General features: G+C 44.5%; 1 protein-coding gene across 1 annotated transcript; it reads right to left on the bottom strand.

Moving 5' to 3' along the window:
- Positions 1–7589: 7589 nt before the first annotated feature.
- Positions 7590–13776, bottom strand: ZP2 (zona pellucida glycoprotein 2). The gene is made up of 18 exons (XM_026083305.1): positions 13317–13776; positions 13164–13237; positions 12925–13008; positions 12737–12831; positions 11976–12134; positions 11562–11606; positions 11150–11314; positions 10607–10703; positions 10350–10531; positions 9811–9940; positions 9476–9657; positions 9295–9386; positions 9081–9205; positions 8577–8766; positions 8171–8306; positions 7992–8088; positions 7824–7907; positions 7590–7740 (listed from the first exon to the last, which is right to left on the bottom strand). Exons 1-18 carry the CDS (start codon positions 13361–13363, stop codon positions 7595–7597), a joined length of 2130 nt encoding a protein of 709 aa, XP_025939090.1. The 5' UTR covers positions 13364–13776; the 3' UTR covers positions 7590–7594.
- Between the last annotated feature and the right edge of the window lie 4552 nt (positions 13777–18328).

Raw genomic sequence — 18328 nt, 5'->3', positions numbered from 1 at the left:
CACCAGGGTATCTCCTCAGCCAGCAGCGAGCCTTTAGGAAATACACCTCAAAGTATTACCCAGGATTTTCAACATGATTGCGAGTGGCTCTATTTTCACATGCCCATCTTCAGCAACTCTAAGGACTTGACAGTAGGAACCACTGAGCTGCCATTCTCTGCAGAAAAAAATCTCTTCACTGAAGATAGCAACCAAAATCTCTGGGCTTTAGTTTTAAAACACCAACTATTCTTTTACTAATAGTAGAGACCTACATCGAGAGAAACATTAATGAATAGAAATAGGCAAAAGCAAGTGCTCTTTACTTTCCTACCACTTCACATCAAAATATACTCTTTAGTTTTAAAGGTATGCTTACCTTTCTGTGATAGATTAATTAAGCTTAAGATAAAATATTTTATTTCAAAAGATTGTAAAAACCAAATTTCTTTTAATCAAGAATTCAAAGATTGTTAGCAAACCAAATCTCTAAGTTTCCATTTCAATAAATTAAAAATGACAAGTTTTAACACTATCTTCATTTGATTCCAGATCCCATAAAGTAACAAAAAACATTGCAAATGAAGAAACATACCTGTGATTATTCATGCTTTGTGTAACCTGGAGGATCTCTATTTCCAACCCTTTAGGCTTCTGAGAACTATTTATTTTACTACCTTAATAACACGTTGATCCATCAAGCAACTACTACAAAACCACACAACCAGCAATCCCTGCAGCAAGGTGCTAATAGCTTCGGGAGGAACTTCCAGAGACACCCTCACGCCTATCTCCAGAAAGAAAGCTCTCAGGGCTTTGGATCAGGACCCACATGCAAGCAGAAGGCTGAAGGGATCTAATCCTTTTCTAGAAGTTTCCTTTATCCCCTCATCTCTTGCTGAAAGGAGCAGATATTGCTCAATAAACTCAGCAGGCACTGAAGCCAATGAATTCATTCCAGCTCAGAGTCTGGCCACATGAACCATTTCCTTCTGCATTTTAAATTGATTTTTCATTATTTAATTCATTCTATCATAAGCACTTAACAGGAAACCAAAGCAGCTACCACGAAGTACAAGTAGGACACGGACCAGTTTCCCCCTCCTGCTCTGACCTTTGCACATTTATCAGCCTCTGCATTTCAAAGCTGCTCACCAGGCCTTTTTAATAAGGGCTGTTTTCACTAATGTACCATCACCACATTAGCGTGTTATCTGATGCAAATATGCCAAAGCAGTAAAACTAGGCAAGCACAGACCAGGTGTTTTTTTTAAACTAGAGACAGTCATCCCTCAAATGAGAGTGTGCAGTAGAGCCAATAACTTCTTGTTACAGGGGAAAAAAAAAAAACAAGTTTTTGTTGTTGTTGATCGCAATAGTCTTTCCTGTTCTTAAAATCCCTGAGAACAAAGATATGGCCACATCACACTACCCTATGCGACAAGCTTCAGAAGCTGAGGAAGACTTCAGCACGCCTCCATGGACGGCTCCAAGCCAGCTGACTCAGCTCCTCCTGAAGCCATAGACCCAGGCAGGCAGCCACCGCAGCCCCGGTGTCCTCGTGCCGCCTCTCGGCGGGGCACAGCTGGTCACAGCCCCACACAAGCACAGCTCCTGGCCTTTAGAGGGAGGCCAGGGAGACTGTGCCAGGCCCCGCTTTCTCAGCCCTCTCGGCCTCCTGCTGAGCAAAGCAAGCCCAGCAGGGAGACAGCAGGAGCCTTTCCCACCCCAGCGGCACCGGTGCCCACAGGCTCCGTGGCTGTGCAACGCAGGGACATGGCCTAGGCCTTCTGCAATGGCATGGCCTCCCCCCAAGCGGCCAGCAGCCCCAGCTCAAAGAAACATGCCTCAACAAGCAAGCGCTCCTGTGGCCCCAGTCCCTCCACCTTGGGGGACCCGAACATCCCAAGCGCTTCCAAGGATACATGCAGCAGCCACCCTTGCTGTGGTTACTGAACCAGGTGCTCCAGCTCAAGCTGGAGAGACTCATGCATCTGCCAAGCAGCAAATGCCTCTTTTTGGACCCCAGTGCTGACTCCCACATGCAATAGATTTTTGACCCTTTTTTCCTTCACTCCCTCCTCTTATTGCACCATCATTCACTGCTTTACCCTCCTGCACATGTGCAGGAGGGTAGGACATCAGGCCCAAAGGTAAAGGAATCCTCCCTACTTTTAAAATAAACTTAGAAATTCCATGGGTGATGCACTTGAGCAGGGACTGAGCAACACCAGCACTTGTACCAGAAAAGAAAAGGAATTCTTGTGATACTGAGCACCAAGGGAGATTTATGAGGTGGGGCAGAAAGGGATTTTCTTTAGTTTAAGTATGTTTATGAAACTATTAAAGTTTCAGACTTCCCCCACAAAGTCAGGGAACAGAGCACAGCCACACCACCCTGGGACAACTCTAAAGCAAATCCTCTCACAGGCCAGGGACAGATCTCTTCTGTGCCCTGACAGTCCTTCCCTAAGCAGATAACACTAGCCAGGGACAGGAACCAGTCTAAAACAACCTTTGCTTTGTCCTGGATGGCTATCACTATATGCAACAACTTTGTTTAGTGTCACCTCCCCAGCTAATAAGAATGGCATAAAGAATAGATGAAGTCAAAGAGTAAAAGTAAAGTTCTTACCTTTAAGTAAGGGCAGAGGTAAGTGAGGTATTTTAAGTGTCTTGATGACTGAGAACCTCCAGATTTATGTGAGCCATATAAGGAATATTTTAGTGTATGGGGATGTTACCTAGCATTTCTTTTACATAGCATTCATATGACAGCTGATGCAATGGTTTTTAGTAAAATTCAACAATACTGGAGGTTCAAACTCCATCTAACAGCAAGAAGCAGGGAAATACTTCCCTGCCTGACCATGCATAACAGCTGAATAAACAGCTCATCTTTCCCCACAGTTAGGAATGAGGAGAAAGAGAGAATATGAGCAATATCCTGTTTGGCTCAGAAAGAGCTAGCTTATCTGTTTGTGCTTTTATGTCCTGTCAACTACATAAAATCTCTTTATCAAGCACTACTTTTCTAGCTTTTTCAAAGGAACCACACAGTCAGGAGCAATACTGCACTGCAGCTGCATCTCCACAGTACATGTAAAAGAGGAACGGGAAGAGGCTGCTAGCTAAAAATCAGACACAGCACTGCTTCAGCTGTTTCCTAACTCCACAAGGGGAAGAATAGTACAGATGAACTGGTGCTTAGGTGTCTGTCATCTTAGGGAGTATCTGCTTAAGACTGGATGTAACTACTATATTACTGCAATAATTATGACTCAGATACTATATTAAAGCTCAAGGCAAAAGTTCCATCAACTTCAGGATAGGACCAAGACCATAAATTCCCTGCCCAATATAAGCACCTCATACTGCAGCCAAGTACTAAGTCACCAGGACTCAAGACAAGCACAATAAGGTGGCTTGCTAGACAAAGCCTAAGTAATCATTTCAACTCTCATCCCTGTTTGATAAGGGATAGTAAAGGTGATTTGAAAATAGATTACTCTGATTTGGAATGCATAATTTCAACATACTTTTGATTTTAACAGTGGTTAAGAACAACATAAGTCATTCCTAATGATCATGGTCTCAATATTTCATGCTCTTTGCAGGAGGAATTTGTGTTAACTTTTAGAAAAAATGTAACCTGAAATTCTAAACCAGCAATAGTTGGTTTGGTTGGTATACTGTGAACTTAAGTGCTTATTAGTGAAGTAGGTGCTTCAGCACACACAACCCTAGTCCTACCTGCTAACGCACTGTAGGCTTGACTATTAGTATTAGCATTAGTAGAGTATGGGCATGTAGAACCTCATCTGAAGTCACTGCACAAAGAACAGAACTGGACTTCTGATGATCACATCCCTGTTTACAGGGAAAGTTGCCAGAGAACATTTAACCTAAGGTTACTGCACCCATAGAGCAATGACACTTTCACCTATTTTCATTTTGTCTGCCACACTGCTTTACACAGTCAAGGAAAGGCATATAAAAATACAATTGCAGATGTATAGAAAACAAAAAAGCATACCTGTATGACTGAAATTACCTCATTTTAAATGGACTCTTACTTCTACAGATATTGTTATCATACTGAAAGCAGCAAACAACTGTCATGACATTTTAGAAACATGTGCTGACTTTTCAAAATTCTTATTTACTGTATTTCTTGCCATGAAGTTGTGCTACTGCCTTTCATGCCAGGTAAGTCACTTTTTAGGAAAAAGCAAGCATCATTTATGGGACAGCAGGACTAGAGATCTGCAATATGCTTGTTTAACTCTTCACTATCCAACAATTCTTCAGTGACTGGGAAGTACAGCAGAGCCTCATTAATCCAAGCACTTGGGACCCCAGCTTGTTTTATGGAGGGAATATTATTTGTGCAAATAACACTTGAAGGGGACATTGGCAACCTTCACAGCTCTGCTGGCACAATGATATGCAAAAGCAATAGCTTATTCCAGTTTTTGTACAGGTTAGGAGCTGCATGTAAGTAAAACCCTATTAAAAAGCTATCAGATGTCTCATTGCAGGCACTTCCTGATTCTTTATAATTTAAGTGCCTCCCAGGCAGGGGAGAGGGAAGAGTAGAGACACAATAGGTAGGCTCCTTCTTCTAAATGCCAGTAAAACTCATACTCACTGGAGTGTAATGTTACAACAGACAAAACAGTTGGCTTAGTCCATTACTTGCATTCCCTCTTTCTTTTCAAGAAGCACCCCTTCCCCACCCCCCCTCAGTTTTCAAAGACCAAAACACACTCCCATGGCTGCCTGTTGAACAGTCCTGGAACTGCTGGCCACCAGACCATCAACTCTGGCAGCAGGCAGAGCTCTTTTCACTCTGTGGGAGGTTTTCCCAATACCCTTTCAAGGAAGGAACTACCCTGCTGTGCTCAATAAAAGGCAAGATCCAGCTTTACTGTGAATACTCCAAGGCCCTTTCCTAAGGATTAGAATTACATAAGCAAGGGGGAGGAATTTACAGCAACATTTTAATCAAAACAAATGCTGGGTTGTCACTAACAGAGGCTTAAACAAAGCCTAATTTTAATCCCCAGCTGCAGCACAGACAGCTCACATTTACAAAAGGATCAGCTAGAGGAGCTGCACTTCCCTCTTGCACCAATGTCTGCAGTATTTTTTAAAACACAGTTGAATGGAACCACATTTGTGAAGAGCACTTGGTGAGCATTCCAAAAGAAAAGTGGTTGTAAAATCCAACAGGAATGTGAAGTGGCAATGAAATATTTCAAAACAAAAGATTCAGAAAATTCAGAGTTACACTTATCACAGCAAAGCCTTTGCAACCATACATTTGTAGGCATTTTTCCCATAAGAGGACAACTAGCAGTCCTCACTTTGACTCAGTCTTTACTTTAAGGAGATGCACGAGAGAAAATACACAATGGAAATTACAGCATAAAAATGCTGCACTAAACTATCTACATCATGGATTAGTAGACAGCCACAAGAAAGTAAAGGCAACAAATCTGAAATGGATCCAGTAAAACACTGAACTAGATTTTCTAAAATCCATAGTTAACTTCAAGTACTTAGCTTCTGTCATCTTGCAGTAGTAAGAGCAGTAGAATCCAGAAACTACTCAATAATGAGTAACAAACCCCATTAAGATACAGCTTTGTTCAAACCATTGTTTTTTCAGAGCATTAGGTAATCCCCAGGTGACCACTACAGCAATACACTAGTCTAGCACACTAAAAAAAAAAAAATTGACAAGCACTTAAGCCACCCAGGTTTTAAGTTCCAAGTTCTGCCAAGCCTAAAATGTGCTTATTTACTTATCAGCAATCCTGGATGGGCAGACAGGCTCTTCTGTGCCTCAGCTTCCCAAAAGCCATCAGCAATTGTACTAAAGCTTTTCTATAGAAAAGCTTTAAGGTTTATAGACAAATAGAACAAGGTAGTACTGTGACTGTTCTCACTCCCTTTGGCTGGGCTGGTTGCAAAGAAAGCTTTCTCTGTTACCCAGATCAATATAGTCAATACAGATACCTCAACATTTATAAACTGTTTAAATGACTGTAGATTACAAGATCTGTTCTGATGAGGATGAGTTTCTCTACTTAACAGGTGTTCTTGGTTTCATTACTTATTGCTAGAATCTCCAAAATAAGCTACTGCTTAGTCCAGAGACTAGAACAAGCAGACAAAGCATCAAAAAAAATCTAAGATACTTTACTAACAGTATCTCTGAAAATGAGGATCAGATCTTCAAAGACAGAGTTGGCCAGACAAGCTACTGTTAACTGTAATAGGAAAGAAGGTAATGATCAGCTGGCACATCTGCAGCATGAGATGCTCCTTTCTTTCAAGAGCTGATCAGAGGCAGATATAAAGCACCTGCTGGTTAATGAGATTAATAGAAATCCTGAAGTTAATATCCAGTATTAGAGGACTGGATCAGACTAACACAAGCTACAGGCCATACTTAGAAAAATATTGTTAGTGACAATATTAGGAAAAAAGCACAGAAGTAACATTTTCCTCCTACTATCCTTGCTTCCAAGGATGAGTTGTTTTATTTTACAGTACATGCACACCTCAAACATCCCCTCAGAGCTTCATATTTGGTTGGATGGCAAGGGAGTTTAGGAGCTTCCCACACAGCCTCACCATCAGCCTTACTGTGGCACTGTACCCACTTCCTGAGCTATCTGTGGGCCTATAGTGCAGGTCAGATCAATGAAGCAATTTTGACCAGAGCATGAGCACACATGCACTTTTTCATCTGACTCATTTGAATAATCCATTTTATAGCACAGCCTTCTGAAGAGCTCTAACATAGACACAGCACTAAACTCTACTGAATGAGCAGACATGGGAAGAAGGGCAGAACTCTTTACACCAGCTGTGTCACATAGCAGCAACACCTGAACCAAGAAAAGAGCACTCATGTAATACAGCTCTTAGCTTTTCATTCTTCCATTTCAGCATCTTTTAGTCCATATTCAGTTTACCATTACATGATTTAAGTACATAAGAGGATCTTCAAGTACTTACCACTGTTATATCAGAACCAACATACTCTGACAAGCATTTGCTAAAGCATTGTCAAATATATTAATTAAAACCTTAGCTAAACACTTTGTAAGTTGTTTGATGTTAATGCCCTACTTCACACACCTGCTGATACAAGTACCAGACTGCTTTAATTTCACTAGGCAGATGATGTCCAAGTCTTAGGTAGCTTTGGGAGTTTGTCTGAATCTTTAGATGAAAGATGGAAAGTTTTAGAATCCCCAGTGGAAGTCAAAGACCATGACCTGCCTGGTTGCCTAGTATATTTTTCTGTTTCCCCATCTGAAAAACAGGGAAAATAAACACAGATCCCCCCATAAAGTAGGACAAGAACTATTCTTAAGTCTTACTCAGGGCTCAGGCTAAGTGCATCAGTTCTAGTTTCAGCTAACCCCCATGGCTAGCTGAGACACCAAGATCAGTGCCACCATTCATAGAGTAGCATCTGTCTTTGTCCTAGTTTAGTTCCTTGAACACCACAGAGCCACAAGGAAGTCTAGAACTACATACCTCAAAGCAGTTCCGCAGTCACATTCATAATCCAAGTTTATTTGTAGAAACTATGTTAACATACCACATTTACCATAGATGCCCTTCTCTTTAGGCATTTAAGGAAAGCCAGGAATAGCAGTACTGTGGCTATCAGAGAGAGAATACTAACAACAGTCACAGTCACATTGGCCCATGCTTCCTTGCTGAAGAGAATGCTCCCTGTGAAGCAAGCAGAAAGGTAGGTTCAGCAAGGAGCCCCTTCCCTTAAACTAAGCAACATGCATCAGCAATACTTTTAGTACCTTGGTTCTCAGACCATCCTTCTGGCACAAGGAGGACAGGACCCCGTAAGCTCACCACAGAGTTCATGCCTGGCTTCCCACTCTCTGCAACAGTAATGTGGAAGAGGTGAGTCCCACAGGGCAGATTAGGCTGCCCTGTTTTTAGACTAATACCTTCTTAAGCCTTACCTCGCTTGCTTCTAGATGGCTTGGGGCATCTTGTCAAGCATAGAGGAGAGTCTGGCTGAAAGCGGTCACACAGCAGGACACTGCAGTGAAAGTACACCTAGAACAGAATGAGTTGCATTCATTTAGACACAATAACCACTTGTACTTACTGCTCTAAGCAGAAGGAGAATGTCACCTACCAGACCAGGGAGGGCTTTATCACCGGACATAAAGGCAAAGGTCTTCACTTCCAGCCTCTGGCGATAGTTAGCATAACTGACACCATGCCCCACAGGATGAAACACAGTCCTGTAGCTGTCCAGATCATACTCACACCTACCCAAAGGGTGAGAGGAAGCAAGTCAGAAGGGGCTAGATGGAGGTCAGTTTTTCAGAAGCAGGGCAGAGCTCAATGCAGAGATCCCGCTATCCTCCTGCAAGTTCCAACATAACAGGGCAGCATCACTGAAGTACCTAGAAGGCCACCTCTAGTAAAATCCCCTGTACCTGGGGCTCTGCTCCCAAAGGGTGGAAGAGAAATCAGGGATATCCTCCTGCCCACTGCCAACAGTGGTTTCATTTGCACCCATCTAGCAGGATACTCACCCATCCACAACAATATTCCACTGGGGAAGTGAGCTTGGTTCTTGTGATGCTGTTGCCCAACAGTCATCCAACACCAGCTGGAGGCTGGGATCATTGCGGTTCAGGACTTGGACTTCCAAGAAGATGGGCTGCCGCAGGTACCTTACTATTGGGTACTGGTCATCACGGTATGGATGTCTGTATGAATCCTCTGCAAGAGACAAAGACACATTAGGTAAGCCAGCATGCAACAAGAGGGTCCTTGAAGAGCTCTAGGCCAGAGAGTTTCTTCAGACCAGCCAACTCACCAGCTGCAGTCCATCCCAGGAAACTATGCAATATCACTGGTTTAAGACCTCCACCTCAAATGCCTTAAGGGAAGTGCATCAGCCCCATTGAAACAATGAAACAATCAAATCCTCATTAGAAGTCCCATACACCAAGACAGTCCATTACATATGAGCCCTCAATTTCACCACAAGCTCCCAGTGCTTCCCAGCCACCCAAGTCTAGAGTCAGCCTTACCTGGATAGCTTAGAAGAACTAAGGAGAGAGGACCTTGATTCACTGAAGAAGCCAAAGGAGGAAGACTGTCTACCTTTATAGTCAGGGAGGCATCACCATTGCTGAAGGAGCACAGTACTGTTAGCCTAGAACAAGAAAGGAGCAGGTAGGCCTCACATTCAGATACAACATACATAAGACTAGATAATATCTAGGGAAGAGTTTCCAGACCCACCTTAGTTCACTGTCCCTTGAGATCATGCGCAGTGGAAGGTCTGCCCACAGTGCCCTCACCTCATTCTCATAGATGATCCTCTCCCCATCAAACTGGGRGGGGGGGGGGGGGAAGAACAATGTTAGGAAGGGCATTCCCAGTCCATGGGGCCCTCCCCCATCAACCTTGGATAAATGCTTACCCAGTACCTGGTCCCACATCCACTCAGTGGGACATGAAACCAAACCCTATCATTCAAAGGGGACTTAAAGGCTGGCTTGCATGCAGGATCTCGGAGCCTAAGTGTATCCAAGTTCAGTGGTGGTCTGGTACTCTCAGCAAGGACTTCAAAATCCATGTACCCATCCTGAGTGCATACAGCAGCTGGAACAGAGGTTTACATGAGATGTCACACCCAGTCTGGGGCACCAGAGTATGCCAAGAGCTATTACTCCAGCTAGATAGCCTTTCTATGCTATCAAGAAATCAATTCAAGAACAAGCTATACTGAAGTATTGCTGCAAGTTAGTCACTTACCTATTGGTGTGCGCTGATCACAAGGGCACTCTGGATGCATCACCATTGCCACAGTCTCCCCATGGAAGTGAAAAGCCAGTTTCAGAGAAGACATGTAGGCCTGAAGTCCTGAGCAACCCTCCCCATGTAGCTGAAAGACAAGAGTTACTTGCCTGAAGTATCAGCACAAGATCTCCACTGCCCATGTGCTAGAGGCCACAGGGTAGCATAGACTCCTCACAACTAGTTTGGTAATTTACAGGGCTCTAGACATGTCAGACACCAGTACACTGAGAAACATTTTTACCTCCAGTTACTTATGCTAAGAGACATCATGAGACTCAAGTTGCCTTTAAGTGATGCCTATTCACTACAGTCAGATCATGTCCTACAGCTTGCATTAATCTTGATCACAAGTGCCTTTGGCATCCACAGTACACATGGCTGCCTTGACAGATGTTTGATCAAGTTCAAAGCTATTGTGCTCTAGCTCCCAGCAAGCACCAGGGAGTTAACCATGACAAGAAAACCCCCCATGATTTGAGAATGTATGAACTCACCCTGGATTTCAGGACCCCCCTGCTAACATGCAGCTTGACCCCTTTCTTTGTGTCCAGAGCAATCCCATTTTCCTGGAGTTGGTCAATGGGAATGGTCCTATCTTCCACACCCACAGCTGTAAGAGTCCCTGGGAAGGCTGGGATGGCAACAGTCATATGTGTTGCATTACAGACTGCTGGACCTGCAACAACATCTTTGTTATATCTTACACCACCATCTTCAGAGCAGAAGCAGGCCAGACCCCTCCATGCATTACCTGGGGCACAAAGCATTCTTGACTCCACTGTCAGTCTCCGCTCAGGAGGTCCATATGTGAGCTTGAGTGCCGCAGTATAGAGTACCTGGTCATTTTGCTGCAGAAATAGGTAGAGTCCTATTAGGAGGGTACTTGGCTCAGGACCCATCACAGGAGCAACACCAGAGCCATATGCTATAAGCCTGGCTAGTGCTGTTGAAGCCTGCAATAGCAATTTCCTCCCATCTCACCCTTTCAAAATAAGTCTGCTCATGAGACTGCAGGTCAGATCTTCACAGGACAGATTACAGCCAGACTTTCCACTGTAGTAGAGCCTATCAGCTGCACTACTGAGGTGCATACTGATCATTCCCATTTTATAGGGCTGAGTTGTCAGGTGACAACTGCACAAGGTGATACAGCTTTGCACACACCAGCTAAGTAAGGTACTGCATCAGCTTGATACAAGTTCTGGCCATAACCTGCAAGTGCTTTCCACAGACCTATAATTAGGTGATGTCTGGACTCTGATAAAGCAGCACTGTCTCCTCTGCATGCCCCTACCTTGTAAGAGACAACTCCAGTTGCACCAAAGGCCACCTGGAAAACCAAGTTGTGTCCATCAGCTAGAAAGCTATAGCCTTGCTGCATGGCTTGTCCAAGACTCAGCTGGTGTATCTTAGTTCCATCATCAATTGACAGAGTCCAGGTCATTGGAGTTACCGGAACCTGTAGAGAAGAAAATCTGCCTTAGGAAGGCAGAGTGAGGCATTATACAGTTCCTCACTTTGCAGGGCTGCCACCTGACAGCTTTTACATTCAAGCTCCCTGTAATCATAACACTGAACTAGGTTTCCCAACAAGATGGGAACATCCCATAAGGGGGAACTGCTCCAGCCTAGAGATATCAGGTCCAGTTTAGGTCCCTAACCCAGGCACTCCCATCTCCTCCTTTAGAAAGTCTGAAGGCACCTACCACATGCTCATCACTGAAGCTTGGAATGAGTCTTGGGAAAGTAACCTGAAACACAGAGCACAAAGGTTACACCACAAGAGCAGACAGCAATCAGTTTCACTTTTAACAGAAATCACTGCTTTAACTTTCCAAAATAGTACTGCTGTCAGCAGAACAGGAGCAGCAGCACCCCAGTTTTCCCTGCAACAGGGCTGGAGCCAGACCATGTGCATCGCTAATGACCATCTGTAGACCAGCTCTTCAAAGAGCTAAGGGTCATGCCAAGTTAGAGCTGCAACCAACAGACCTCCCTGAAGCTGGCTAGAGCCTTCCCCCCACATCTTTCTGCAGATCCCAATCACAGTTCTGGGAAACAGCCATCATGCCTTGCAAGCCTATCAGCATCACCCACAGCACTGCCATTCCTCTACTTACTGCCATGAAGTCTTTCGTACAATTTGTTGCACCAGTAAAAAAAGGAGGGATGATTTCATCTGCATGAACAACATTGCAGTGAGCACTGTAGGTTACATTCTTCTCCCCTTCTGTTGTGTCATTTACCATCAGCTTCACCCACAGCTGGTGCCAGCCATGCTGTAGGCAGAGGATACCAATCAAAGAGGCAGCAGAACTCATATTGCAGCATGAGAACAAATAAAAGCCTTTGAGATTAAACTCTAAATTTCAGAGCAGACTTAGTTGTTCACACTAGGGCCAAGGACAAGATTAGCTATTATTTAAAAAGAAAAATAAGCCCTTATGGGAAAGGGTGGGTTCCCTAGGACAGCATGGAGCCACAGAATAGGCTGAAGAGTAGGAAGTACTGAGAGAACTGCAGTAGTCACAGGGAAATCATTAAGGATTGCCTGACTTATGGGCTGTAGGGCCAGAGAGCTGGCTGTTGTTCACTTGTTTCTTGATGACAAAGGCCAATACCAGAAATCTAAGGGCACTTTTTTAAAGCTTAGAAGCAGCTGATGCCAGTAAAGTCTCTGCTTCCAAGAACATAGTTTGAATTAGCCTCCCAGTTATTGCTTTCACTCAATAACTGAATTCATAGCTAGTAATAGTCATTACATGTGCATACCTATGCACATTGATAGATTATAGTAGTGCTATGAGACTCTTGGACCTGTTCCATCTCCCTACAAGATATCATTAAGTTTTAAAACTAACTAATCAGTTCTTGACTTTACCTCCAGGCTAGTGCAGTTCACAAACAGGACACTGAGCAAGAGCCTCTCATAGTCCACCAGGTAGTCACAGGACACCATTTCCTCACCACTTGCATCTAGAGAGAGAGGGAGCCATCAGCCCTGCAGGCAGGCCCCTGCCTTCAGGCTACAGTCAAAGACGACTAAGTCAGGCCAGCAGCAATACATACCTACTACAGACCCTTGCCAGGAGTAGTTGCCCAGCTCTCTGGAAAACTCAACCTCCATCCTGTCTGCGTGACAGGTCACACTCTCTGCAGAGGAAAGGCCAGTCAGCTTTGCCATCACACACCCTGCCAAGCCCACCAGGTAGCCAGGCCCTTTCCATGCCCACACAGAGGAGGACACAGCCCCAAGGGCACCTCACGCCCTCACCCAAACCACTGCCAGCCCAGGGAGGCCTCATTACCTAAGAGATCCTGGTCCCCTGAGCCACCAGCACAAGGGGCTAAGGGCAGCAAAAACCCAAACAGGAGCAGCAACCTGCAAGCAGAAGAGAACCAAATGAGCAAGTGAAGAGGAAAGGACCCAGCTCCCAGGCCAAACAGCAACCCCCACTCACCACATCCTTGAGGTGCCTAAGCACTGCTGCTCCAAGACCAGCCACATCTTGCCACTGCCACCACCAGGCTCAAAGTGAATTGCCCTGGGAGGGATTATATAGGCCCTGGCCAGGCCCCACACAGGTGCAGCCCTTCTGCTGCCGAGGGGACAGAAGGTTTGCACCTGCCTCTCGTTAAGATGCAGTCCCTGGGCGGTGAAGAGGAGGCTTGTAGGAGACCTCAAGATGATGTTAAGTCTTCAGCATTGGCTGTTGATTTGACTTTTAAGGGAATTTTTTTCTCTGACAGTGTTCTCCCTTTATTCCCTTGCCAGATGTTGCATAGCAAAACACAGACATTTAGGCACTTAGCTTTTAAAAAAGAGACTTCTGTACCACTGAGATATTCTGATGATTTAAAACAATTCCATTGTTGGGTTTGTACGCAATTGAGAATATTTTGTTTCCCTGTATTGGCAAATCTGCAGTGCTGACATGGTTTTAATTAGGAGGGAAACATGACTGGCAGATTAAGGAGGAAGAGAACAAAGTCCTAGATCAGATCTCTAGACTGGAAGCTCTCTGGAGGCATAGGCTGGAATGTCAGCACCAAAGCTGTGGGGAAGAGGCCTGGCAAAAAAGAAACTCAGATTTATTTTTCAGTTTCCCCAATGTCTTTGGATTCAGCCAGGCTTGTAAAAAAACCAAAGATGCATATTTTTAAAAGTAAGTGAATTCTTGAGATGTGAGAAAGTGAAAAGATAGATCTTAGGAACAGAAGAAAATAAATATTACAGATGGTAATTTAGGAATGGGATGTTAAACTGGGCTTCAGGGAATAACAAATTTTGCTCACATGTATTCACCTGTCTTTCCTTTTGCAGTTAGAGGCCTATGCCTAGAGCAGACTTCAGGAGCTCCCAGCCCAAGTGACAATAGCCTCATTTCTCTTAGAGACTTGCAATTTTGAGAAAGAGCTGGTCTATCAGGTGCCAAAGTGCTGGGAACTTGGATGGGACAAGAGCATGGGCAGAGGCAGGTAGCTGGCAGTGTGTGTGACTGTCATCAGCATGCTCTGTAGCAAAATAATACAATTTTCCTGAAGGCAGAACACACAGATTAGTGTAAGCATTTTAAAAAGTGACATTATTTAGAAGCATCTCTTTAACATTCATCCCTGTGGAAAAATGGCAAATACAGAGTTAAAGCTATTATGCAAATGGGGGTGTCAAGCGTGCATTATACCAACAAGCAGACACTAGTTAGGATCCATAACTACACCAGAGTAAATGGCACCTAGTGTTGGTAGCATGGAAAGAAACAGGACTTGCTTTTGCCATCAGTAGGACTAGCATGTGGCTACCCTTTGGTGAAAAATTAATTTTCCAGAGACTCGTGAATTGGAAGTCACAAAACATACACCAAGAACCCCTTTTTTTTTTTCCTTACAATCAGACTAATTGTTTCCAAAAGCAATGATTATACAGAAGACTAATGAAACCAGCTCTGAAGCCATACACTAGTTTAACGTATTATGTATCTATTCTTATCAGGTTGAGTTTAATTAATACAGTCAGGAAAAAAAAGGGCTTCAAGTGCACGCCCTTGAAAGAATTGCGCAAATGAAATACTTTCAGGCAGGATCAAATCCAACGTAAAGTTAAAACTTACTCGGTTTCCCTGCCCTGATTCACAGCTTCACTAAGCTGGTGGAAAGACTCTAAGACCCAGGGAGCTGTGTATGGTGCTTCCAGAGCCTGGCTGCCCCCGGGCTGGTCCTGGCCAGTGAAGCTGGCTGGTGAAAGCTGTCTCACATCGAGTCTGAGTGATGCTGCCAGCCTGGGGGCATCTGCGGAGGCCTGAGCAGAGGTCATGCATGGTCTCGTAGCAGACGGACAGACCGTCCTTACCTGCTAGAGTTCACAAAGGGTTTTGCCCGCTCTCAAATGCCTTGTAGCAGGTGGTGGCTTGTGTTAGGCAAAAGATAATGTTGGACAAGACAGTATTTAGCAGGTAGAGCAATGCCATGGCCACAGTCACCACAACTGGATTCCCCCTGCAGCACATTAGCAGCTCTTAATGCCAATCGGTCAGTACGTAAGCTTGTAGGAAGTAGCTCATCGAAGTGCGCTAAGGTAATTGGTTGTTGCTACATTTGACATGTCTGAATTGAGAGTGTGTGACTTAAACTACCCAGAAAGCACAGCTATGCTTCTTTTCAAAAATTTCAGTTCCACCTGTCAGAATTGTTGAACCTGTAAGAATAGTTATGGTCCGAGTTATATAGCTAAAGAGTTAATTCATGCTCTGCAGGGCAAAACCATCTCCATGGCTCTCATCTTTTTCTGCTGCAAAAGCTTGGCAGATCTCCTCTCCTGTTCCTCTGCTTTTCTCTTCTACTTGTTTGATTTTCTGACTTTTGGAAAAAAAGGCATTGCCCAAAGCCAGTGCTGAACACCCCAGAACACGGGGCACTGGATACTGACCCTGGAGAACATGGACCATGTCAGCACAGGTGCATTTTCCCTTGGGCCTTGGCTGTCCTCTTCTGTCCTCACTGGCGGTAGGACAGCGTTTCAGGCAGCAACGAGAGCAGGGCTCGCTTTCCTTTCCACAGGACTATTTGCAGCACTGCTGAAGTTATTACGGAAAAAGAGGCAAGAAGGAGGCTTTAGCAGTGCAGAAAGCCCAAAAGCCAGGTCACACCTTCTGCTGTGGAGCGCTCCCAGCAAGAACGCTTATTCCAAGTGCCGCAAGGACACGACGAAGAGCCTCGCCGCTTCCAGCGCCACGAACGTCCCCCAGGCTGCTTCTGCGTGGCCGGCCGGGCCGTGGCGGCGGCTGGGCGAGGACACACGTGCCTTTGCTCCCACTGCCGTCGCTGCCTTTCCAGCCCGGGCGCCTCTCCCCGCAGATGCCCTTGCTCCTGACACGAGCCACGCGGGCAGAGCGCGGGGCTGCCCTGGCACCCCCGGACTCGAGCCCGGCTGTGCGCGAGCCGAGCTCGCCGCGGGACGGGGTCTCAGACAGCGCCGGCCCGTCTCGCCCGGCCTCTCTGCGGAAGCAGGGCTGCTCCAGGGCACGTACAGCGGCAGGCGTTTTGCCTGTGTAAGGAGTGAAGAAATAAGCTTTATTGTTGTTTAACTGTTGTCGTCATCTCTGAATTGTGTGACCGCAATGACCCCATGTGACCAATTTCATTCTTCCCCAAGCCCATCAACGGGATCCAACGGGATCTCATTAGACAAGCGGAGGAGACCTCCCCTGCACGGCCGTTACCGCGCTGCGTTTGCCACTTACAAAAGTTGCGATGAGGAAATGTTGTGCTCGACAATACCCCATGCTAAACAGATGGCACAACAACATCCCTGTTTTTCTCCCAAGGCATGAAGTAAGACCGGGCTCTGAATTATCTGGAAAAACATAACTAATGGTTCGTTATCTGGAACAACATAACTAATGGTAGTCTTCAAATAAGTTTGAATAAACCCTAAATAGTTCGTTTAACTGCTACTGTTATATTTAAGACAGTTCTTAAAAATTTAGAGAAATAATCATAGACATAGCAAAATCCAATAACAAATCAAACTGCTAGTTAAATAATTCATTAGTTTACAACAACACGTACCGTCACAACAGAGTTTCTCCTGAGCCTGGTAAGACATTTCAATTGGAAGCGAAATGGTTTTGAAGTTCTTTTCAAACCCCAGAAGAAAAGCTTCATTCTATCTACACAGGGAGTTTAAAAAGTTCACAATTTTGAGCCCTAGTCTCAAAAGAAAAATCTCCACTCAGGCTGAGAAATTTAACTCTCTCAGGCTGAGAAATTTAACATCATTTGATGTTGAATCACTTATTGCATTTAAGTTGAGGTTTTTAGGTGGGACAAAGATTAACAAATACCAGGATTTTAGAAATAGGTGGAGATTTTGTTTGATCTTTTCTTTCTTTTTTTGTGATGCTCCTTTTGTGACATAAATAATAAGAAAGTTTGCAAAGTCCTGGAGCTTCTCTCCAGTTGAAGTGGGTTTTGCTTTATCTCTAATTAAAACTTGCAACAAAAATTTTCCACTCAATATCAGATAAAGCAACTTTTTTTTTAAATAAACATTTTCACATGTTACATGATAAAAATTACTCTGAGATCACCATTTTGCGTGCTGAATTGATTACCAGAAAAGCTAATGAATGTACTTCTATAGTAGAAAACAGCAATCTTGAAAAACAGAATAGAAAATTCTCCTTTGCCAGGAGCTCTCATCCATGGGTGTGATTAACAGTGTGAAATTTAAACATACAGGAAAAAATCTTGTCTTCTCTCTCATGCCAGGCACTGATGGTATGTGCCATGCCTGCCTCAGCGATCCACTCATGAGAGACGAAGAGCTAGAGGAATAAAATTCAGTGGCATCAAGCAACAGCCAATCTAATATATTCACAACAAAGTATATGTATCACTTGTCTTCGTCCTGCAATGTTTTTTTCTAGTATCTGTAAATTTAACCCAGTGTTGCACCTGGTTAAATAGAAAATGGAATAAATAGCCTTGCGTTTTTGGTTAGAAAAGTGTTGATAACAACACAGGGAACTTAAAAAGGGCTGAAGGTAAAACTGTCCTCTGATGCCGGATGGAGGTTGGCCTGGGTGAAGCAGGGTCCTTCCCCACTGTCCCGATGCTGCAGGGTAGCACCTGGGGACAGCTCCCGCTGCGGACTACACGCAGGAAAACCAGGCTTTAGGTTATTCCTATGTAGACCTGTTTATTGGAAGATTAAAATCTGTTGCAGGACCTGACTGACTCTCCTTGTCTTCAGGGAGGAAAATGTAGGTAAAAGCTTGTTCTTGAAGAACCCTTCAATCCCTGTCTGAGAAAATAATGAAGAGAGAAAGGCCATTTGGAGAGGTCTCCCATGAATTCCATGCACGGCATTACGGGAAAGAAACGCGGTTGCCCCCCATTCAGTAACTGCACCAATTCAAGACAAGGACTTCGTTTGCGATTGCTCCTGCCTCTGTAGCAGGGGACAGAATAA

Source organism: Apteryx rowi, unplaced genomic scaffold, assembly GCF_003343035.1.
Source record: "Apteryx rowi isolate R43461 unplaced genomic scaffold, aptRow1 scaffold_6, whole genome shotgun sequence".
NCBI lineage: Eukaryota > Metazoa > Chordata > Aves > Apterygiformes > Apterygidae > Apteryx > Apteryx rowi.
The sequence above is the reverse complement of the archived record's forward strand: the minus strand, read 5'-3'. Positions and strand labels throughout refer to the sequence as shown.

Bases quoted from the DNA above. Each gene is read 5' to 3' on its own strand.
- ZP2 (XM_026083305.1), bottom strand. From the start codon at position 13,363: ATGTGGCTGGTCTTGGAGCAGCAGTGCTTAGGCACCTCAAGGATGTG. The intron at 10,532-10,606 runs GTAATGCATGGA...ATGTTGTTGCAG, and splicing joins AAGAATGCTTTGTGCCCCAG to GTCCAGCAGTCTGTAATGCA. The intron at 8,089-8,170 runs GTAGGTGACATT...ATTCTGTTCTAG, and splicing joins ATAAAGCCCTCCCTGGTCTG to GTGTACTTTCACTGCAGTGT.